Here is a 24,696-nt window from a genome sequence, read left to right as displayed (position 1 = left end):
CCTTTAAGTTATTATTCTCATCCTACCACAGTCGTCATTTGTCGTCTTGATAAGTCATTAAAATTCATTTTTCGAGTCAAAATAATCGATAGAAAATTGGTGTCATTTCATGCATCATGCCGTTGATGACCCACAAGACACACGCTTCAAATATGAAAATTTTTCCACACATTCATCTAACTTTCAAGAGCAATAAAGATGATATTTTTTGAAATATTATGGAATTAATATTTTTTTTTTCTTTTATTTTATTTTATTGCTTAAGCAATAAATCACTCGGAAGTCTTTTACTTCTCTTCTTTGTAGTGCTTGCCTTATTTTTATTAGGAAATTTTTCATCCATTGGTCATATCTGGACTTTTTATTAGAATTATTTTTTGGTATATCTTCAAAAAGTCAAGAGAAACACAAAATTGATGTTTTTATTGTCATGAGGATAGATTATGGAAATTTACAGCAACAACAATCACAAAAAAAGTCATTCTTTAATAATTTTATTAGCTTGGTTTATTTTAAGATGAGTGATAGAATGGAATTCTGATGTCTTTTAAGAGTATTAGAGTTAAGGATTAGAAGTCCATAAGTCAAAGTCAGAGAAATGTCATGTTGATGCAGATCAAGTGACTCTCTTGGTTGAGGTCTGAAGCAGCTCTTTGGGTGCTCTTTAAGAATAAGCAATATCAAATGCTACACTTACTTACTGCAACCGTGTTCCTATGTGGAGCATTGGTTAAAACAGAAGGCTTTCCCATCTGACTCTGTTGCTGGTCGTCTCCAAAGGAGTGATTCCACTCTGAAACTGTAGGTCTTCTCAATGCAAAGGTCTGGCGCACCCTCACTCGTTAAACCATGAATCACCCTTTCGCAGCTTTAAATCTCAATGATTATATCCAAATATTTTCATAATCACAAGCATGCAAGCCTCTTAAAGTGGATAAACGACATCAATTTGCTACATCGTAAAGCCATAAAGTAATCTCGAGCAATTAAGACTTACTAAAACACCACTTTTACTCACTGTAATTAATGATAACATGAAATCCTAAGAAAATGTCATCAATATTGTCACCTATAAAGGTACTTTGTTGCACTCAATAATCTCTTCGTTAAATTGGTTATAATCGCTTTTGCTTGTCTTTACATTAAGCGCCTTAAAGCCTTATAACCTGTTTGTCATTTTACTATTTCTTGCAATGTCATTAAGTGAAGGAATGTTTTGAGTAAAACGGTAGTTTAGTTGTTGATCTATAAAATTAAGGTATAGACTGTGACATGAAGGTGTTGGGTTGGGAATCCCAACTTGGAATATAGCAGCTATACAAGATATGTGTGAGAATATTTAAGTACGCTAAATTGATTTTAATAAAATTAAAAATTTTGAAATATATTAGAAAATTGAAGGATATGTCCAGAGACATGCCAGGAAAAGCTGGATGTCTAGTGTTAATCACAACTGATATTGTCGTCCCTGTCGAGATTTTGGTACGGAGAAAGAAGAAGTAGGAGTTCAAAAAATCAATTTTTCGTCATACGTAATAAGTGAATGAAACGGTATTGGACCCTCGTCCGCCATCGCCTAGAAAGTGAGTAAGTAAGAATACGAATCAGCCAAACTTCAATTTTATCTTTAGAATTGCATCAAAAAAAATTAAAAAAAACAACTACGATAGTACAAGGATTGATGCCATTTATGACAAATTTTAAGGAATCGAACCTTTGAAGTCCACCAATAACTGAACTTAAATGACTTATTATTAAATTAATTCTATTTAAATTATGGCTAAATCCTGTTATAAACAACCAAAAACCACCAACAACTTGACATATCAAATTCTACAAAGCCACCTCCTCCATGCCAATCAAAATTCACCATTTTTTAAAAACAACAATATTATCAGCACATCACATCGTGATTCTCCAAAAATTAAAATATTTGTATGTAAATCAAATCGACAGTGTAACTGAAGCTGAAGTTGAACAATCGATTGATAAGGAAATTCCATCAAAAAAATATTCACAATAGCTTAATTTGATACTCACTGACGAGATATCAATCAGTTTATTTTGGTCTATGTGAGAATTTTTTTTTCGCATATTTTTTAAAGCTGGAAAAAATTCGACATGGCAACAAGAAAATTTAATTTTGTAGCATAATGAAATTATAGGCAGGTGTTGATGGGAATTCAATTAAGTTCGGTAAATTGTGGATTTTAGGGGTTGATCAGTGTAGTCAAAATAAGGAATGCAACCAGATAATTTATGGGATTTTATTATTGCTTTGCAATTTTTTAAGTAAATTTTGAAAATTGTTAAAAATTTTAAATTGTAAAAAACCGTTAAAAATTTCAGATTTTTAAAAATTGTTGGAATTGTCTAAATTTTATAAAATCTTTAAAAACCGTTAGAAAACTTAAATTTAAAACACTGTTAGAAATTTTGCCTTTTTAAAAATCATTAGAAAATTTGAATTTATAAGAACCGTTAAAAATTTGAAATTTAGAAAAATTGTTAAAAATTTTGAATTTACGAAGAAATGTTAAAAATTTTAATTTTTTTTTAAATTTCAAAATTTTTAAAAATTGTCAGAAAATTTGAATTTCAAAAAAAAACGCTGTAAAATTTGAATTTAAGAAAAACCGTTGAAAATTTTTAATTTCTGAAAATTGTTTAAAATTATGAATTTTTTTGAAATACCTTTAGATAATTTGAATTTTAAATGGCTTCTATGGTTTTAAAATCTATGAAATCAGTTGAAAAATTTGAATTTTAAAAAACCGTTAAACGAACAAACTTTTAAAAATTCTTTTAAAAATCTATGTCATGAGTTATGATGTCATTCAGCAAAGTACAAGGACTTTATAAATTTCCTTCACAAATCACTTAATAATTGCACAACCCCCAAAAACATTTTCCATCACCTAAACCAAAATTTAATTCGATTAACTCATCAAAATACCCCCTACACCATCCATATGAGTCAATAAAGTCAATGCTTGTCATGAAAATTTCCCCCAAAGCCATTAAACATCAAAATATATTTTTTTGTTGGTAGCACATTCACAGGTATTTTAGTTTATTACAGTCGAATAGAAATTTTTTTATTAATTTATGACACTTTGATGAAAAACAGAAGCCAAAAGTCAAGCATATATGAGAGAAAGAATGGCAAAGTAGACCAAAGGCAATAAAATCGCAGCATTTTTCGATATAAAAACTTCATTTTTTAAGCATTTAAAGATAGAATGTCTTCATCATCCATGCGATTATTAATTTAATGCAAAAAATCATAAAAAACGGCTGCGACAACAACAACAACTGAAAATTCCTCAAATGATATTTGATCCTATCTGTTTTATTACTTAATTCTGTACACAAGTGTTTGTCTCATTTACGCCATTATTAAACAAAATAAAAGAATTTATTTTATTCTTATGGGATGCAGTTGTGCTGAATATTTAATAACATCACATTTTATTGCTTATTGCCGTCGTTATGGGAATTATAACCTCATGTGTTGATTGGGTCATAAAAAATATGTGTAATTACTAGTTAATGTCTAACTTGAATATCCTCACGATCATCCTAACTGAATTTAATGCTTTAAATTGCATTCGTAAAGTTCTGGAATGTGCTTAGTTTAATTGGAAGCTTTTTTACAGGTCTGGATTATTTATGATGTAATTTAGAACTTTTATGGAGCTTTGAGAATAGTTTTGAAGCTTTTTATTAATCATTCTTTTGTAGTCATTGGAATGTTAGCTTTCCAAAGTTCTTAGTCATTCCCTATCCTTCCCTATCCTTCCCTATCCTTCCCTATCCTTCCCTATCCTTCCCTATCCTTCCCTATCCTTCCCTATCCTTCCCTATCCTTCCCTATCCTTCCCTATCCTTCCCTATCCTTCCCTATCCTTCCCTATCCTTCCCTATCCTTCCCTATCCTTCCCTATCCTTCCCTATCCTTCCCTATCCTTCCCTATCCTTCCCTACCCTTCCCTATCCTTTCCTACTCTTTCCTATCCTTCCATCTCCTTCACTCTCCTTCCTTAGGATATATCAGCAGTAATTAATAGCTAATTTTCAATATTTTGATCATGTGACATGACACAAGTATTTGCAGTCTAGTAGTTAAACATGTAGAAAATATTTAAAAAATTATGAAAAATGTAAAATCAATTAAGTATGCTAGCCGCGAACCAATAAAGATCTAGATTTGAACCAAATATTTAAATAAATACCAATCTCAGATTTAATTGTTGATATTAAAAAAATTTAAATGAAAAAAAGCAGAAAAGCTGCGGTGCATAGTTCAAAGTGTCAATTAATATTGTTTAAATAAAGGAATTGAACCTCAAACTTAAATTTTAACGCGATTGCAATTAATCTAATTCTTATTATCTTTATATTCCGCTTGACAGTTTATAAATATATAGATCAGCTTTTAAAATAGAAATTTTAGCACACTTGAGCTTGTTCTACGGCAAGAAAAAGTGCTGCGGTGCAAAAGTTGGACGGCAATTATATAGACAAATCAAGGACTTTTCAACGTTTTACAAAAAAGGCAATTTTGTTATGAGGCCGTTCACTTATTAAGTTCGCTTTTTAGGGGGGTCTAGAAATTCGTTTTTTTGCATAACATAATAAGTGAACGGCTCCTATTCTCTTCCTTTATTTCGATCCCCTTCCTCCTCTTGTCACAATTTGTCAATAATAAGTAAACGACCCCATGGAAATTTAATGAACCAATGGATTTCAGATTGTTTTTCTCTCAAGTTCGTTCTAAATTGCTGCGATGGTGCAATCTATTACAGATTAAAGGACCCTCCTATCACAGACCGATATATGCATTTTAACAACTGAATGTAACGTAAGACGTCCATAAGATTTTTAAGCTTATAGCTTTGATACAAATCTTTGATAGAATCCAAAACTCTTGAAAGAACTACAGATTGCATAACTTTTAGGGGTACAAAAAAATTTACTTCTCAAAGCTTTAAAGCACTTTTTAAATCCTCATATCGTTTACTACAAAACGTATAAAATATGAAGCATGCAAAAAAAATGAAAAAAATGAAAAAAATTCCATCAGCAATTCAATTCAAAAAAATGTAATTTTATTACATCAGACAGAGGAAAAAAAATATTCTTGTCAAATATTTGACAAGTTTGTGCTGGCAGTAAAAACTTCATTCGTAGACAGAAACCATTAAATTTTATGCAGAGTTCGTGAAGATCGAAAAAATCTTTGATTTTCCAAAATCATTTTTTTTTGTAATCTAAAAAAATCATGATTTTTTCGATCTTACGTAAATCATTACGTAACGATTTTTTTACGTAACGAAGATCATTTTCAAAATGATCTTTTCTACGTAAAATCATTTTGTTTACAAATTATGTTAATGAACAACTATGCTCATTAGTACATTAATACTTAACATGATTTGTTTCTACAGCATTTTTAGATGATTATTAAGTCGTTTTGAATCTATTTACACTACTTTAAGTACTAAAATTAGCTGAATTTTCATTCAAAGTGATATGTTCTGGATCATATATTTAGTAACATTAAGCACCTAAAACCGTGTAAATAAATTCTAGATAGAGATTTCAGATGATTATCAAGTCATTTTAAATTGAATCAAACCTTTTCAAGCGATTAATTTAACTAAAAATATGATCCAGAGCATATCACTTTGAATGAAAATTCAGCTAATTTTAGTACTTAAAGTAGTGTAAATAGATTCAAAACGACTTAATAATCATCTAAAAATGCTGTAGAAACAAATCATGTTAAGTATTAATGTACTAATGAGCATAGTTGTTCATTAACATAATTTGTAAACAAAATGATTTTACGTAGAAAAGATCATTTTGAAAATGATCTTCGTTACGTAAAAACATACGTAATGATTTACGTAAGATCGAAAAAATCATGATTTTTTGAGATCACAAAAAAAAAATGATTTTGGAAAATCAAAGATTTTTTCGATCTTCACGAACTCTGATTTTATGTTACATTTTATAATCTCCCTTTCCCATAAGTCCCTCCACTTTACATTCTCAACATTTATTTCATGTTCGTGTGTAAATTAAATTTCTTTTTTTTTTTTTTTTTTGGATTTAATTGATTTTTATTTTTTGGCATGCAACATTCAAACAGCAGGATTTACTGTAGTAATTTTTTTGAAGGAGCTTGCAATGTTGGAAGTGAATGTTGGAAGGGATATGTAATGGTATTTATGGGAATTTTCATGAATAATTTTGACATTTCGGGGATTTTTTATGTAACGGAAATTTTCATGTAAAATGCTGCTGTTGTAAAATTTGGATTATCCAGTCTAGTGCTTGACAAATGTTGGAATTTCCAGTTCAAGACACAATTTTTACTTATAAAATTCTTCATAAAACTCCTCAATTCACCCATAAAAATGTAATTTTAACAGTATCGATTTTTATCAAAAATTTAAATTGCCAAAAAACATCGAAAAAACATTCTACTTCATAGCTGAAAACATCGAAGTAAATGCGAATCATGTAAAAAGTTACATCAACATTCAGTTTACATCATGACATTCAAACATATTGCAAAAAAATATAAAAACATTAAAATCAGCTGTGTGACATTCAAATGCACTTCTTAAACTCGCCATATGATTGAAGCATTCAGTTGCATTGATAAAACATTGAGGTAATATAAGTCAACATTGAAATGCAAGAGTTAAAACATCAGAATTCACCGATAAAGCATTGAAAATACATTTTAAAGTTGCATAATGTTGAATGTTTTAATGATTTATTCAATTACTTGTTGCATGAATGCATTTCCAATGTTTCATTGCTGATGTTTCATGAATATGCAATTCAGCAACACTTGACTGATGTTTTCATAACATTAACTGCAGTAATGTTGGATGTTTCAGTTTGTAATGCTTGACTGTCATTCACACATCCACTTGAATGTTCAGTTCCCCAAAAAAAAACCGAATGTTTCACTAGCCTATGTATATAAAGCATTTAAAATCAATATCTGAGATCTATGCGATGTCTGCATTAGATATAACTGAAATAAAATATCGTATATTTTATAACATATGACTATATATCATACCTATATTGAATTTATAATATATTGTACGTAAGCCTTCATAACTTTAACCATTTTTTTGCAAATGAAAATTTAAATTGATTATTCCTGCTTGCCTTTACAATTTATCGCAATAAATCATATAGTTCATGCATGCAAAACGCACATATATACACACGAATGCATTAATTCTAATTCTCATTATTGTTTACATACAAGTCGGAATAAATACAGACCAAATGTTTGCATAACATATTGAAATTAAGTGAAATAAAAGAAAAAATTTATTGTGAGACTTTTAATGGCTTTTCAGCAATCAATTAATTAAACATCAAGCATCTTGAAACTGACTTTTAATGAAGTGTGAGAGACAAAATATTCATTAGATAGATAGAAAAAATAATAATAATGTGAAGACAAGTTGCATCAGTCAGTCAGTCAGTGTGTCTGTAAGTTAATTTTTAATTACAATCAGAAGAGATTTTAATTAAAGAAAATTTATTTTCGTACGCGACTTAAGATGGGTAGTAAAAGTGGCGATTTTTATTGCGTTTTGTCTTTGATTACGGTTTTTTATGTTATTTAATGGCTGAACTCGAAGTTAATTTTCAGTTTTATATGAAATAGAGTCGAATCAACTGGTTTTTTGCTAGTGCCTAACCTGAGTCGACTTAGAGCTATGTTTAACAGTATGCCAGACTTTATTAGAGTATGGATAGACTTCAAAATGAAGTTCTGCCAACTCTAATTCAATGTGCGATTCAGCCAAAACCCTGCATTTCTAGAGCATATTGTGCAAAAGTCTGCAATTTTTGCTAAAATCCTAAAGTGAAGTTCACCATGAAAGGTACGCAGCGGCTAATCTCATTTTTAATACAAAGTCAGTCTCAACACCGTCAAATAAGAAGACACAGAAAGACCCCCAAGTCTTTTTGACCTTTTTCATTCAGATAAGTCAACTTATCTATACTCTAAAGAATTTTCTGTACTACTCGGCTTAATTAGTTTTGTTGTGTTAATAAAATAATACGTGACACAAATGAAAAAGACTCCAACATGACTCTGTTAAGAATCCGACAAAAGTCCAATAAGGTCTCATCAGAGACACATTTATTCATTTCAATTGAGAGAAAAGCCAGTAAAATTTTTTTGACAACTAAGGACATTGCAGCCATTTTTTCATGAGGGTCCTGAGTTGAGCGAATAGGACTGGATTACAAACTGCATCATTACAGTAATGATCGTCTTTGAATCATGACATGAAACAAGAAAAATCCGCTCCAGGCTAGCGTTACTCTAGACTTTCAGACCAAATTTAATAAAAATCCAGCTTCAGACTAGATTCACATCGACCTGGAGTTGAATTTACGGTCATTTCAACGTCGTGAGTCTTCCTAGAAGTCAAATAAATCCAGTGCACTCGGCTGTTCACATCTTAAGCGATTCACACGGAGAAAAGTGACAATATCAGCAAACTGCAAAAGCTGATAAAATTCATAATTATGCCTACTAATTCTATCGCATGTCCATAAATTGCTCGCAGTATTCGTCTCTAAAAGACAGAAAAAAAGTCGTATTATACCCATAAAAATGCGCCAAAGCAGTTCAGTACCTCAAAAAATCTCCCAAACCAAAAATTTTTCGCAATGCACAGCTTCTCTTAATTTTAATCTGCAGTCTGAATAGATGAACAAAAAAAAAAGAGTTTTACGCCATTCAATGAATGTAAACAATTGGTATCTATGAAAAAGTGAATCCATAAAGTTGATGTTTATGCTGAAATGAATTACAAATTGCTTAATGAATGAAAATAAAACTTGATTCTTTTAATTTTGGTGTGTGAGAAAAAATTTCGTAAAATTCCCATCCATGTTGCAGCACAAAAGTAATCATTTCATTCTTTTTCAGACTCTGTTTGTACATTATTAAGTGACTGACTTCTAATTCAAGTCAAATGAGCAATGTAACATTTGGTAATAGCTGCTGCTTCCATTTCAATTAAAAAAATTACAAGAAATAAAAAAAAAATTTAAAAATTTCACAATAAAAAGTAAAGCAACAAGCAATAAAAAAATAAGGCACGAAAATTAAATGAAGGGAGGTGGAAGTACAACAACAATAAAGATAAGAATTGAGGACAAAGCGATAGTGACGCAAATTAGCATTTTTTTGTTTGTTGTCGGTGGTCTCGTGCAGCATTACATAAATAAAGAAGAAATGGAAAACTTTTACTGACGAAAAAATTAAATTTTTGTGACATAAACAGCGAGTGCTGTATGGCAATGAAGACCACATGTTGCCTGGAATTGCACACTTTAACATTTCTCATTGTTATGTGCTGAATTTATGGGAATTGCATTAATGAAATCAGCAAATTGTTGCATAAAAACTTTATGTCTTTTTGTGCCTGCTTCTGTTCTGTTCCTTACAAAAAATGGTAAATTAGGAATCAATTTGCATAATTAAGTAAGTAGCTGCTGACACCCTCACAAAAACACGACTGACTGCTTTTTGTGAGTCTTTAATGTCACAACTGAGAACATACTGGATATCCCAAATGTCTGAGAATTCTAGCCAAAAAATTCATTTTTAATTGCATTTTCTAGAAAGAGCAAAAACCTCAAAATTTGCTGAGCATGATGAAGATTTTTAATCTAATTTATCTCAGACTTTCAAGCATTTCTCTAGTTCCGCAAAGTAATTTGTCATCTTGTCTCGTCAATGTCACATTCAAGAGATGTTTTTAAGATCACATGACAAAAATTCATCGTCCTCTTGATTATGCCAATAAATAAGAAAATTTATGTCCAAGAATTGAGAATGATTGAGCTGAAAAAGGATTGAATAGTTAAGATGCTGTAAAGCAAATCAGTTCAAGAATCGAGGAATTCCATATAAAGCAAAGTCATTCAAATGAGCGATTGATTAAGATAATTAATCATTCCTATATTCATTAATTCCAGTACAGCATTAACACATGCACAGCATAGACACAATGCAGAGCAGAATGAGATGGAAAGACATAAAGTTCAATTTCATACTGGGCGTTTGACCTTCGCTAAAATTCACAAGACAATTGATTATCTACAGTCATTTATCTCAAACCCTCAATGTCTATAAAGTACGTCTTAATGTTGCCATCAAGAAAACTGTCGGATTTAAAATTCATTCAGCCAATTATTTTTGTTATCGACAATGTTTTGTGTCAAATAACTGAAAGACTTCCTTTCGGCAAGAAAACACAAAATTTATTTTTTTTGCATAGCTGAATATAAAGGCATAAAATATTTTTCGTGTTAAAAAACAGAAGCAAAATGAGAAATTTGAGAATATTTTCAAACAAAAATCGATGGAATCAATGGATGGAAAGAAGAAGAAGTAATTGTTGTCTGATGTTCATAGAACAACAGCAACAAACACCATTAATACTAACCACGAGAATCGAAACAAATCCGTTAACAATCTGCTTGCTATTGCTATTATTGCTGTTATTTTAGAGAAGGTAAATCCAAACTTAAATCGATCTAAAACGCTAAAAGTTGTGTTCCATTTAAAGAGTCTTGTTGAGATAGATAGAAAGATAGATAGATGATCAACGGCTATAAGCATATATATATTCTAAGTACAGACAACTATGTATACATAAACTCACACATTACTCATGTGTTCAAAGTGAGAAGAAAGTGGAAGAATGAAGGAACAAAAAGTTAATCTGATATAAATTCATTATATTTCATTACATGCAGCATATATCTCTCTGTCTAAGTACTCGTCGGTTCCTCTAGAAAATAAAAACAACGTGGTAGAATCAAAGAATCAACGAGCAGATCGAATGAGCTGTTTTTTATTTTATTTGATGAGCTTGACCGCAACTTGAGTCGCGTTCGCATCATACACACATCATACGTAAGCATGGCAATAATAAGCAATGATAATGGCATTGAAATGAAAAAGAACTGACGAGGAACGAGGATAGAAAGAGACACACACAAAACCAGTCAGCAATGATCTTCACAAAGTGATTCATCATCGTGTTTTACAGCAATTTTTCTCTTATGCTAATGATGATGCTGATGATGTCGATACTGGCTTAATGATGGTGACTAGCATATTTTCTAAGAATGAGAAGAGTTCTTAAGCATGTGCTAGTCACCTCTTATTGCTGTCCATTCCTTACTGTACCTTTTTCTTTTCTGTTTTCTTATCACTTTTGTCATCTCATTTCAAATCTTTATTCTTCTTTATTGCTGTCTTACTTTTAAAAGGTATAGCTTGATGGCCTTTTTAATGCCATTTGCATACGATTTGGATGATTTTTTGGGTCTTTAAATGAAAATTAGAAGCATTTTTTGGTGTAGAAAGGTGAAGAATTGCGGTTCGGATTTTGAGATTCTTGAGATCATCCCTTGTGGGAATTTTGTCAAAATTGTGCCAGAACTTAGTCAAAATTTGAAGTTCATCCAAACTTAGACAACAGCTTTAAACGCCGATAATCAAAATGACACAATCTCGATCTGTAAATGGTTGAAACAAGCTTCAAGTTGACCAGAATTCCATCAAACTCAGCTGAACATTCACCACAAGGGAGTTACTTCCATCCAGTACAACATTTTTGCTTAATTTCCCAATCAATTACCTCAGAAAGTGGCAGCATAAAAGCAAGATAAAACGCAAAGATTTTCATAAATTGAGGCAATTAAACAAAAACATGCTAATTATGCTTAGTCTCATTAATTAATCACCACATGCAATACACAAATGTATCTCCATATCCCGATTGCATCGTACGTTAATGTTACTATTGCCTTCTCTGTCTCTCCATCTCCCTTACTCTTTATCGATTCTTTGTAATTTTTTTCCTCATTTAACTTTTAATTGTTCAACACTAAGCCTCGTACAGGCAGGCACAAGCACACAAGGAAAAGAAATCGACACTTTGTAACAAATAACAATAATCATGAAATGATATTGAGACTGAATGAGACTGTGACTTAAGATACAAATGTCCTTGAGATAATCGAAAAAATATCGTCATCATTGTTTCAGTTCCAATAAGCACTAAACTATGAAATTTTATTCTCATTTATTAATGAAATGCAAAATCATTGTCGACAGACATTTGTTGAAATATTCCAGAAATGTGACACGTCTGATGCCAATTTTTACGTGTTGATGAGTCAATGGATTGAAATGTTTTCTACCGAATGCAGACTTGCTGTTTTTCAGACGAAAACTTGCAGCTTGAAATTTCTGGAATTGAAAATTTTCAAGCTCAATTAAATGTAGTGTTTTTGCATGAGTCATGCATGCATGCTGAATGATATTAAAGCTCATTCATGTATTTAATTAATCAGCATTAATTATGTTTAGAAAAATACTCAAAAATTTTTGAAATTTATTGGAATCGACATGCAAACAATTAAAAATTATTAATCCAATATCGAGTTCATGGTGATTTTTAATATTGTTATACTGTGTACAACTGTTGCTTGCTGTTTTTAAGTTAAAATTGTTGTAAAAAGTAGCACCATAATTAGTGGATTGAATGAGCTTTTGTTGTACGACGGTAACAGCACTAACAGTGTTAATAGCATTATTTAAATTAGACAAAAACTTAACATTTTCGTGCCTGCAACATAGCAATTGGCAACCATATAGTCAGCAATAAGAGCAAAAGTAAAAATTTGTGTTTATTTATGTTTGTGAAGCGATTGGAACCGAAAAAGTGAAAATCACTGAAAAATTCAAATTTTTTTTCAATGCTGATGGATATTTAAGCATGTCTAGAACTAGAAATGAAATTATATTAAATCATATCAGTGTCCAATTATTAATGAAATTCTCTCAGCTTAATTTATTCTCATCTCATTGATTTTCATTAGTTTTCTCTATGTCTGCATGATGAGCATCAACAAAAATCATGGATTTGAAGCAGCCATGCATAAAGAAATGAGTTCTATCCATAATTTAATTAATTTATCTAATTATTTACTTTTGAAAGCCGAAAATTTGTTCTTCTTGTGGGAATGCTTACTGTATTTGATTGATCAGATTAGAATTGCTGGATTGTGAGAAGATCTAGAAGAATTCAGCTTGCTACTCAGAATTGGAATTATGTAAATCACAATCAAATAAGAATTTGATGAACAAAACTGTCTAGATCAATAATTTGAGGCATAAGAAGTTAGTAACATGCTGATTATTGAGTAACTGCTCAGAATTCTCGATGTCGAGACTGAGAATGAACTATAAGATACAATTTCCAGATAATTTGTTGAGACAGCTCTGAACTTCAGGAAATGAACTTTAAGGTTCATCCAAAACTGCAGGCTTGCAGACTTACAGATGAACTATAAGATACAGCCCAAAACTGCAGTCCTGTCTGCCTGTCACAGCCTGCATCCAAAACACAAATCTGTCTGCCTGTCAATGCAGTTTTCACAGGTGATGACCTGTCGACAGTCAAACTTTCTGACTGATTACCAGCTCTGAATTCCTCAAATGGAAGTAAATAATCCGAATTTTATCTTAAAATCTATCCATAATAATCCACTCATACCAGAAGTCCATCTCATACCAAATACCATAAACACACAACTTATGAAAGGAATTATGTTATTTCAAAATGCAAAATACAAGGAAATTTGATATATCAGAGCTTAACTTAGACGATTATTGAGGCATAAAGCAACATTACACAAAAAAATTTGTATGAAATAAATTTCCATACTCAAAATGACTTACGTAAAAGGCTGAATAATTGAAAAATTAATTTAATGTAAGAGTGAATTAACATGAAAGTGATTTTAACGGCAATCGATGGATGAATAGAAATATGAAGGTATAAAAAGAAGAAATCCGCAATAATCAAATGTGCACTCCTTCAAAAAAGTCATGAAAATAAAATTTTATATTTATTGAACTGAGAGCGACTTGCGACTGCATAAAAGAAATAAGAGATCGGCAGTCATCGATGATGGCAGTGATTACGGCAACAGCAACAAAAAAATTGTTAATCCACTCAATAACAACATTGTTGTCATCGCTTTCGTTGACTTTGTGCCACATATAACTCATAATTTGCTGCAAATTGAATGCTCGGTGACTCAATGACACTCATTTGTATTCAAAATCACACGCAGAAATTATTCAACCTTACTGCAGTTCCAATTAATTTTTTTGGTACCAAAATGAAAATTTTGTTGGACATGCAGCACTTGATCAAATTCATACCAACCTCGCACAGTCAGTTTGATGCTGTTAATCGCATTAGACAGCACAAGCAGCTCTTCTCGTCCCAAAAAAATATAGAAAATTGGATTGAGTGTGAAACTTGTGAACTGACAAGCCAAGACATGCCAAGACAGTGTAAAGAGACGAAGCTTAAGTAGCTTAGAAGCTGTGACTGTAAGATTTAATTACATAATTGATGATCGGCAAAATGCTCAAGTTTTCTTGTCTATTTCTTGCGGTTTTTCTTTACAAATCAAAAGCAAGCAGCCGTCAATAGAAAATGAAAACATGCAGCACATACGTATGCACATAAAAAATCAGCTGGTTTGTTTAATATTACATGATAAATGTGTATGTGGATGTGGATGTGAGAAAATGAAAAGTATTTCTGTATAACAGCAAGCAATAACAACAACAGTAACTGAATAAATGAATTATTGACGAGTCAAAAGATCCAAAAAGAAGTAAGAAGTAAGAAGTTTTGAAGCTAAATTGACTGCGTGTATAAAAAATTAAAATCATGCATGAATCAAAAATTGGAAAGAATTTTTGTGACTAAAGAATTTATTCTATCGCATTGGATAGACTCTCGACTGGTGAATAGGCAGAAGAGAAATGAAGAATTATGAATAAATTAAAATGAACTGTTATGTTGATTATTTCATTTTTGAGGCATGTAACAAGTTTTTAGCATTTTTTTCTTGCCACGCTGCTTCTCAATTTACTTCTCTTGCCATAGCCATAGCCATTCTTAGATTAATTCCACAAAATACTTCATTAATTCATGACTCGAGTATGACTTGCGCTTGATTTAATCAATATATTTATTGTAATATCCAACAGACTTAAATTTTCATTTTTGTACCTGAACAGTCAATAAATATTATTTTTGCATGCAAATCCCATACCCAAAAAATGCAGTCGACAACATGTCAGCACTGATGTCTCATTCCATAAATTAATTTAACTTTTTTTTTGTGTGTGCCGCCCACATTTTCAATCTTCTGCCTGTGATTTTTTTGTTCGTGACCCTTTCATGATATCCTCCTCATTTTGCATTCATTGTGCCTGCTTCTTCTTCTTATTTCTCAGTTCTGGATGTTTAAAATTGATGTTTGTTTTCAGGTAGAATTTTATATATTTTGTTCTTTAATTATTCATGCTTAAGCCCTTCCAATGAAATTTTCAGACTTTTAGATTTAATTTCAAAAATTGGGTCGGATTTTGAAATTGCGATTAATTAAACACATCTGCTGCCACTGCTTGCCATTTTCAAATTCAATTTAGTCTTCTCGACATGTTCAATAGTTGATTGCGAGGTCATGGCAATGTGGCATTACATTTAGGGCGCTTCCAAATTTGGATTTTCTTCTCTCTTTTTACTTCTGTAACTGCTTTCAGTGGCAATAAAAATATTTCCTCATTTGCTGGATATTGGAAGTTGAACATGATATTAAGAGGCATCGAAGAAAGAAAAGTCGTGATGCTAAAGTTCCTCGTCCTCTAATCTGTGTGAAGCTTAGCCTCAATTTAGCTTCACTTTAGTCACAGACAGTAATAACAATAACAATAATAACAGCGATTGCTTAATCACATTGCATCATTTCCATAAGGGCACATGAACCTGCATAATTTCTATTTTTCCAGCCTCTTCATCAGACTAGCTTACTGCCTGCATATGCATTTCCATGTTCATATCTCCATCTCTCTCATTTACTTTTCACAAAGAAGCACAAAAAATGTACATAAATCCATTCATTTCCATTTTTTATCGCAAATTTCTGTTCCTCAAGTGAATTTGAAGTGCATTGCAGTAAGGCAGACACTCTGCATAAATGAGAAATTGTGAGATGCTGATATTATGACGCTCCTTGCTGCACTTGTAAATATCTTCAAGAATGAAACTTGAGATTCTCATCCAAATGCCCTCCTGCCTTGCCATATCCACTTCTTCTTCATCCTTATCCACCGCATGATTCCTTCACTCATTTATGGATGGATGTTCATCACTTTGGTTACTTTTTTATTAATCGATGTCTGCTGACATCATAAAATATGAGGCATCACATCTCTTCTGTGACATTCGATGATGCATTATTGATTATTGCCAACTTTTTATTCTGTCTGTGGTTCTTTTGGTTTTCCTTCTCACTTCATTGCATGTGCAGACACTTTTACACACTCAGGCACACATTTTATGACTGAGTCTTTTAATATTAACCTTGTGATGTGATTTATTCCTCCTCATTTCTATTCATTCTCTCATTCAATTTTCATAATTTAATTATAAACATTACCATGACTCTTTTTGTGCATGTTCATCTGTTTTCTCTGTTTCTAGGTGTGTATTTGTAACTGGAATCAGAGATGGACATGCTTGTTGCATCAAATGAAGTGAGGAAATGAATAAATTTGATTGGATATGCTGCAGATCATGTGAATAGCTAGTACTAGGACTAAGGTAGTGTAAACTTATCAGAGATCCTCAAATTAAGCAGATAAGCAGCTATAGGCACCAACTCTGGAAGTTAGACAATATCTTGTTCCGCTCAGTTGAAGAATTTGCATTTTTACGAGTAGAAAAAAGAGACAACAGGCAAACAACAAACAGCAATAAGGAGAGAGAAGTAAAGGAACACAATCCATATATGGAATAGCGATGACGATGATGATGAAGAGGAACGAAGCAAGCGAGAAGGTGGAACAAAAGGAGATAAAATGTAAAAAAAAATTATAAATATGCATTTTACTCTATTGTGTAATGTCTGTTGTGCCTTCACATCTATATGCATGTATCATCCCCATCCTCATATATACGATGATATAAATGTCGCAATGTCAAAAGCATTTAAGCATTCTTTTCATCTGTTTTCATTTCCATTTCTCTTCTTTCTTTTATGGAGTTCTGAAAATGGTTCTTCTGTGTTCGCGTAACAGACGTGAAAAATGTTCCATGTCGCAAGTCTGTGAAGTCACCTTTTGACCATTCAATCATAAAATTTTAACGATGATGATGAGCGAGAATTTTTAAGGACGTAAAATTCAGTTCCAAAATCGATAAAAGTTTCCAACTTTTTGCACAGAAATAAAAGTCGAAATGATTCCGTGACAAGGCACAAACCCCACAAAGTTTCATATCTCAAAAATATTTATTGAACAGGCACAAAAAAAATCAGCATTAAAATTATCATTATACAGCAACAGCAGCAGCAGCAATTGGAATGAATTGCTTAAATACAAACCACATGAAATAATTTGTATTTCACCGCTGTTTCTGCTATTGCTGCCGCATTTTTATTGACAAGGAATTTGTTAAAAGGAAATTTATATCGTGACTTTCCAGACTACGCGAATTGAGTGAGAACTTGTCTCTGACTTTATAGATCCATAAATTTCATGAAATTAAAAATTACAAAGCAAATTTTTATTGCTGCAAATTCTTTTCCTGCTTTTGTGTCTATTTACTTTACTGCCTGTGTAGCTTACGGACATAGACCACTCGGATATTCAGACTTAGTTATTGAAGACCATTCTTGCGACTTAAATTGGAATTAAATATAGAAAAATGACTTCGTGAGTCAATAATGGCAGCAATGCTATCAAAATCTAAAGAATTCTTACTTTACTTCCAAATAATCTATGATTACCCTTGAAATTCTTGTCCATGATCATCATTTGGTCAGTTTAAATAAGGCACAAAACATGAGAAGAATTTAGTACGACGTTGGACGAGATGTGAGATGTGCAAGCATGAATATTAATCAAATCAGCTGTCGCCAGTTTTGGACTGATGACCCTGACAGCAAGCTAAAGTCATAAACTTCGCAAACAAGTAAACAAGCGAGTAAGCGAGTGAGCGAATGCGACTCACTTTACACCCAGCAAGCGTCAACATTTTTTTTTGTTGCTGGAAGCAAGTCTGCCCACGTTTTAATCTCTTTTCTTGACGCGCGCAAGCCACGACAGACGAGATTTCAATTTCATTTCATTTTCCGTATAACAATAAAAAAAAAATTATAATAATTCGCAAATGCTGTTGCTGTTGCTGCCATGAGACTTGCACACTATGTAGCATAGCAATAAAATATGTTTTGTCCCTATGAGAATATTATCTAATACCTGTACTACATTTCAGACCTTTCAAATTAAAGAAAGCAGTCAAAAACATTTGTTGACAGCAAGCAGTCTCGCTGATAGCAACAATACCGTTTGTGTGAGTAAGAAAGTCATAGATAAGTGTTGTCAAAAGCGCATTTTCATGAGAGCAATTTGACTTGGTACCAGTGGGATATCTGGTATCGAGCTATGCTGTGCTGGTTCCAATTTCCTTGACATTTCATCCAAATTCTGCTGTACAGAGATAATAAGATTCTAATTGGAAATGTCTAGCATTCCTTTCAACCCTAGACACATCATAGACCAAGTGTAGACACAACATACCTATTAAATTGTGGTCTACAAGAAGAAGAAAGTAGAAATGCATTGCACAAGAAAAAGCACAGAAATAAAATAGCGAAAGAAATTTGTCTCAAAACCAAACATTTTCCATTATTTATTTATTACTTAAGCATGTGAATGCCGTTCATTTTTTATGACATGTCATGTCTTAAATTATTGCCTAGTGATAAATAATAATTTGAATGACAATAGACTCTGTAAGGAGTTTACATTTGCAATTTGTTTAATGGAAATTTGTTGACGTAAAAGAAGCAAAATGTTTCCATTTATACAGCACAAAAAAAAAGTAAATCATAACGAATAATTATGTGAAATATAATGGCAAGTATGCAGCATAGACAGACTTATTATGACAATCATTATGAATATGTGATGTGTAAAATGTTCTGACATGCACAAGAATGGATGGAAAATTCTCATTAGAAAAATGGAAATACAGACTTGACTTTCCATTCATCTCCGGTCAAGAACAATGCATCAAGTCTAAAGAATGAAGGAGGAAAAGAACAAAAGAAATAATGAAGGAGATCCGTGAGAGACATAGACGAGAAATGCAATGCACAGAACAACAAAAGAAATTGGTAACAGCACCAAAGTGTAAAGAATCAATAGTAAAAGAGATAGACGAGTGATTTAATGAATGGCAAGGAATTGATGTAAAGTTTAAAGTCATGACACATAAGTTGAGATGTATGGAACAAAGGTGTGAGATTTATCTAGCAATTAGTGAACAATGAATGCGCAAAAAAATCAGCAAATGAAGAAGCAGAGACGAAAATAAATCAAGTGAATGAGCGAGCCACAATGACTTAAATCTGTTAAGAAACCGCAAAAGGAATCAAGTCTGTCAAATACTTGGGTTTGGTGTTAGTTTTTATAAACATTTCATAATTTTTCATTGAATTTTAGTTTGTGTTGCAAAAAATCAGCTCTTTTTAATTCCAGCGACAACAATGGAGACCAGCTGAGTTGACTCAATCTCAACAACAGTCGCGACTCAACGGACGGACGGAAGAAGAAGTTTTGAGCTGTGAAGAATTTTTCTTGACATTTTAATTACGCAATTATTGCTTTGTACTCGAATATATTTCCATATTAATTCCTCAGATCCAGTACAACGGTCAGTTCCAATAAAAATCACAAAACAGTTGTTACTGAGCTCATTTACACATGTCTCTTGTATGTCGTATCCATTGTAATTTAATTTTGTTGATTAAAATGTTAATTAAAAGGATTTACGCACATCTGACTTCAACGAATGTCCAACTGTCTATCATGGCACTGTAAGACAACAACAATTCAATTTTGTGGATGTGAAAAACAGCAAAAAAACAGCACCAAAAATCATCGTATATCACAACAACAAGCATAAGAGGAAATTAAAGAAGAATTGACATTGAAAATCTCGTGCTGATTTTCTCTTTGTGGACACTTTGATGGAACTAAATGGAATCACTAAGAGAATGCAGAAAGCAGACATAAAACATAAAAAAGAATTCGAAATTCTCTGTTGGATTTTCAGTTCCAATGAGAACTTCTTGTTCCTTTAAATCCGAGATTATGATGGCAACATCATTCGTCAACTAGCAACAGCTATTGTGTTATGATGTGATGCACGTGTTGTACATTTTTGTTCTTCATTTCTCTTTCATCGTCATAAAAATTGAGGTACAGATGAGTAGTGAGAAATGAAAATTGAACAAAATCAGCATCATTCATCCACACACATGCTTACAATCGTTCTAAGAAATAAAAATCTCAGATGGAAAATGAAACGAAGCAAGTGAAAAAGATGGAAAAATGCCAAACTGAAATTGCCATCGTCAGCTGTACTTTTTTAAAAAGATGAAAAACTTTTTTGGCTTCAAATTTCTCATCTCCATTGACCTTCATTCTAATTGACATTCTTCTTCACATTTTCGTGTCTTTTTTTTGTGGTTTCACTTTTTGGCTCTTCCTTGCCATGCTTGACAAATTTTGCTTGATTAAACTTGATACGGCAATAAGAATTAATTATGATTAAGGAATAAGAAGAAGGACTTATTTGTGCACGAGGAATATCTGTGTAATTTTTGGAATATTATGTCAACAGAGGTTCATGTCTGGATGTACTTTAGGTATAGCAATTAAAGCTTGAGTGTCTGCATTGATTTTTAACTCAGTTCTGTGGTTGGATTTGTTCTGAAACCTGAGAATGATTTAAGATCACCAGAACTAGCTCAGCTGTTGCCAGCACGTGACAAACAACTCATAAGTCATCATTCATCAACAGTAACAACTCATTCATTGAATGAATGTGCAAAAGTAGGTGTCAAAATTCATTTGTAACACAAAAGACTCATGGACATTGTACCCCGTTCAGTCTGAAAGTCACAAGGACCTTATCATAGTCATTCAAGCTTATTCATGTGGATCACAATGTGACATCCTTTTATATTCGTAAAATTAAGTAGCAAGATGAAAAAGATTAAAAAGTGATGACTTTAGAGATTTTTGTTCATTGTTCCAACCAAACAACAGAAGCAGTAGTGGCAGTAACAAAGTGGAATTAAAATGAAAAGATGTAACAAGAAGTGCTGCATGTGCAAAAATCCACAAAAAATGAATGAATCAATTTTTTTGTGTTTTCTGCTAAAATGTGCAAAAAAAAGCAGTGCCTCGGTAGTTTTAGTCAAGGAATGAAAAATGAATGGGATGGAAGAAAGTGGCAAACAAGGCTGTTGTTTGGCGACAATAGCAATGATGTAAAGGAGCAGTCGATGGAAAATAATATGAAATGTAAGTCATAAAAAAGGGAAAAAAATTAAAATTCAGCTGATGATGTCGAAAAAAGAGATGAAAGAACTGCAAGAAGTTACTCGAATATTTTGCGCGATTTAATTTTATTACTTTGTAAAGAAACTGTTGGATATGAGAATGAGAATAAAAGGAATTTTAAGAAGGCAAAAGATTTCAGTCGCGACAGAAGTTACTTCCAATCAGACACAAAATGTAAAACTTTTTAAGTTCTGACTCAACTCATCCAATTGGATTAAATCATAAAATTTTTAATGAAGAGCTTCTCGCACAATTCCGATTATTGATAATGTATATTCAGTCAGTTAGTAAAAGGCTGTGCTGTACAGAAAATAAAGTAAATGCGAATGACTTGAGGATATTTTTTATCCAAACGATTGATAATAACCATGACTGAATTCTGACTGAAAGAGGATGAAGAAAGTCATAAAATTCTCTACATGCAGGCACTGACAAAAAGGGAGATACAATTTTGGGGTTAAACACAAGAATGCCTCAAACCCTCGCGGATATTTTTTGTCATATCCCAAATGCCATTCTTAAGCTATTCGAGTCATCGGACTGAAACTTTCTCATTTGAAAGTAAAATTTGTTCCTTCTTTTTACATCCACAGACATTTATGCCAAGCTATAGCTATCATCATCATCGATGATAGCCGAAAATTGTTGCTTATCATGTCGCATCTCGTACATTAATAGGTCATTGATATGAATGTGCTTATTGCTCTTAACATTGTCACTTACTGCCATACATTCACATTCACATCGTCGTAGCTTTATTATTTATTTTGAAGGCAAACAAACAAGTTCTTTTTTGGCGACATTTCTTCTCGTCGAGCATGTACATTCATAATATTATTGATTCCAAAAAGACGAGGAGAATGAGCAGCAACAAAAATATGAGAGTCAGCAGTAGCAGAAGAAGTAAACATATGAATGAATGATGAGCATTGATGTCATTCAGTAACAGCATAAAGTTGTGATTCGTACACGATAAAATAAGGAAAGTTGTAAGTGAGACAATTCCAATGTCTTTATAATATGTAGGAACGGCAGCAGCATCTGAGATTATATAATTTTATTGTGCAAAATTAACATTTCATTGTCTATTTTAAGATGACATACTGCACTTTTGTAAGTTCCATCACATGTCATTCAAGACATGCTATAAAGGATTGATATTCAGTGACTACATGTGAACATTTATAATTATGTGATAAATAGCCAATTGAACTCACCTGTAAAATCTTGTGGTATCTTAATGCCCTTCTTCCTGTTCGTGCCACTTTTCGCATTAATCGCATGATAAATTTTATACTTCTTCAAGTGCCGATACAACAAAAATAATTCACCGTTATTATTGTTATCCGCTATGACTGTTGCATTAGCTTTTATGTCATCATGTTGCTGTTGATAGTTTGCACCATTTCCACTGTCATGACTATTGGTCGTCATTTGTTGTTGATTGGAATTAACTGGATAACTATTATTTCCATGATTTACTGACTTCTTGCTCTTTACCGCCATTGAATTTGCTGATTGATTCTGTTTTTCATCATAAATACCTTTCGACTGTGGCACAATTAATCGAGCCACTCTCGGCAACGAATAACGATCGAGAAACATTTCAGCTGACATTGGATCATTGTTGATGATTTTTGACTTGAAAGACAGAAGGGAAACAAAAAAATTAATTGAATGCGATAATAATCAGTTCACCCGTAAAAACGAACAGCTACTGACTGCAATGTTTCGTATTTATTAAGTGTGTACATGGAATATAATAAAAGAAGTGACTCTCTTGCTGAGACGGCGGCCTTAAAAATTTTTTGATGCAGGAAAAAGTCATGTTTTCACACACTAAAATATATCGACACAGTCTGCACTTTAAATGATGCCGCAAAGATTTCGATTAATAACAGCAGTATAAAGAAGAAAAGCGCAATGAGAGACGCGCGAGAGAGCGGATATAGAAAGATGAATAAAAGCTTGAAGGTTTTTAAACTAATTGGATCATAAAAACCAATCTCTTACTTAATCTATTGTGAATAATAGGAATGAATCTTCATTTTGCATAACCGCAATAAAATTTTATATTTTATGATGCCGAAGTGCAGCAGTCTCGAATGACCCATCACATGGGAGAAGACGAAAGAGGGAAAGATAAAGTATGTACATTTATTTACAAGCATACAATTACCAATCTTGAATCCATCTGGTTAATAATATAGACTTGTGGGAAGTTTGGTTGAACATTTTAATGATTGGGAGATTATGATGATAAGGAACTGGTCGATGGTAAATTTCATTGAGTAATTCAAAGTCGATTGAAATTTTGTGGGATTTTCGACAATAATAGTCCTTGGATTAGTACTCAAAGTCAACTGGAATTTTATATCGAATTGAGTTGAGTTTTTCATACAAAATTCGAGTTGACTTCTAGTTCTTCTTTATATAATATGCTCGATTAGTTCAAGTCTGTCAATCGATCCAAAATCCAGCATCAGGACCACGTAACTCTGACCATGATCAAGTTAGAATCATTAACCGATTTATGCTATTCGTGGTGTCATGGGGAGATAACTAGTGGGAATGTTTTATAGATCAGGACCAGATACGAACTATTCTATTGAGAATATTACTGTTTGGAGCTTGAAATAGAATCTTACTTACTTCCAGAACGTCTGTAGACAGCTCTATCTTACGATAACCTCTGTCAATTAGGGATATTGAGAACTCTAGCGTCCTTATCCACACAACCAATCCAGGAATAGAATCATAAAATAGAATCATTCGGTGGAAATTTGCTCATGGTCTTTGATTAAATTGTATGTTATCTTGAAGGTTGTTGGTTCGAATCATAAAAGTCCCAAAACTGTGCTTAGATACTTCAATAATTTAATGACTGCAATCAAGAAGAATTTGAATCTCTGAGCAACTGAAAGTTTATTAGGGACGAGATCAACAAGATTCAAGTGACATCAAGAGAAGACCATGGACCACAATTGATCTGAACAGCCAGTGAAGTAAGCAGAGCTTGGAATCGAGTCAACTTTTCCATACAACATCCGAATCGACTTCTAGATCCGTTTTATATAATGTCCTCGAATAGCACAAGGATCGGATTT

General features: G+C 32.3%; 1 protein-coding gene across 1 annotated transcript; it reads right to left on the bottom strand.

Moving 5' to 3' along the window:
• Positions 1-1,526: 1,526 nt before the first annotated feature.
• On the bottom strand, positions 1,527-23,783 carry LOC139097489 (uncharacterized). The gene is made up of 3 exons (XM_070649359.1): positions 23,769-23,783; positions 22,807-23,230; positions 1,527-1,576 (listed from the first exon to the last, which is right to left on the bottom strand). Exons 1-3 carry the CDS (start codon positions 23,781-23,783, stop codon positions 1,527-1,529), a joined length of 489 nt encoding a protein of 162 aa, XP_070505460.1.
• Between the last annotated feature and the right edge of the window lie 913 nt (positions 23,784-24,696).

This window comes from Chironomus tepperi, unplaced genomic scaffold, assembly GCF_022539635.2.
Source record: "Chironomus tepperi strain 1889 unplaced genomic scaffold, CSIRO-AGI_Ctep_v1 contig_423, whole genome shotgun sequence".
In the NCBI taxonomy this organism is placed as follows: Eukaryota; Metazoa; Arthropoda; class Insecta; order Diptera; family Chironomidae; genus Chironomus; species Chironomus tepperi.
Note: the sequence above shows the minus strand (reverse complement) of the source record. Positions and strands in the feature narration are given on the sequence as shown.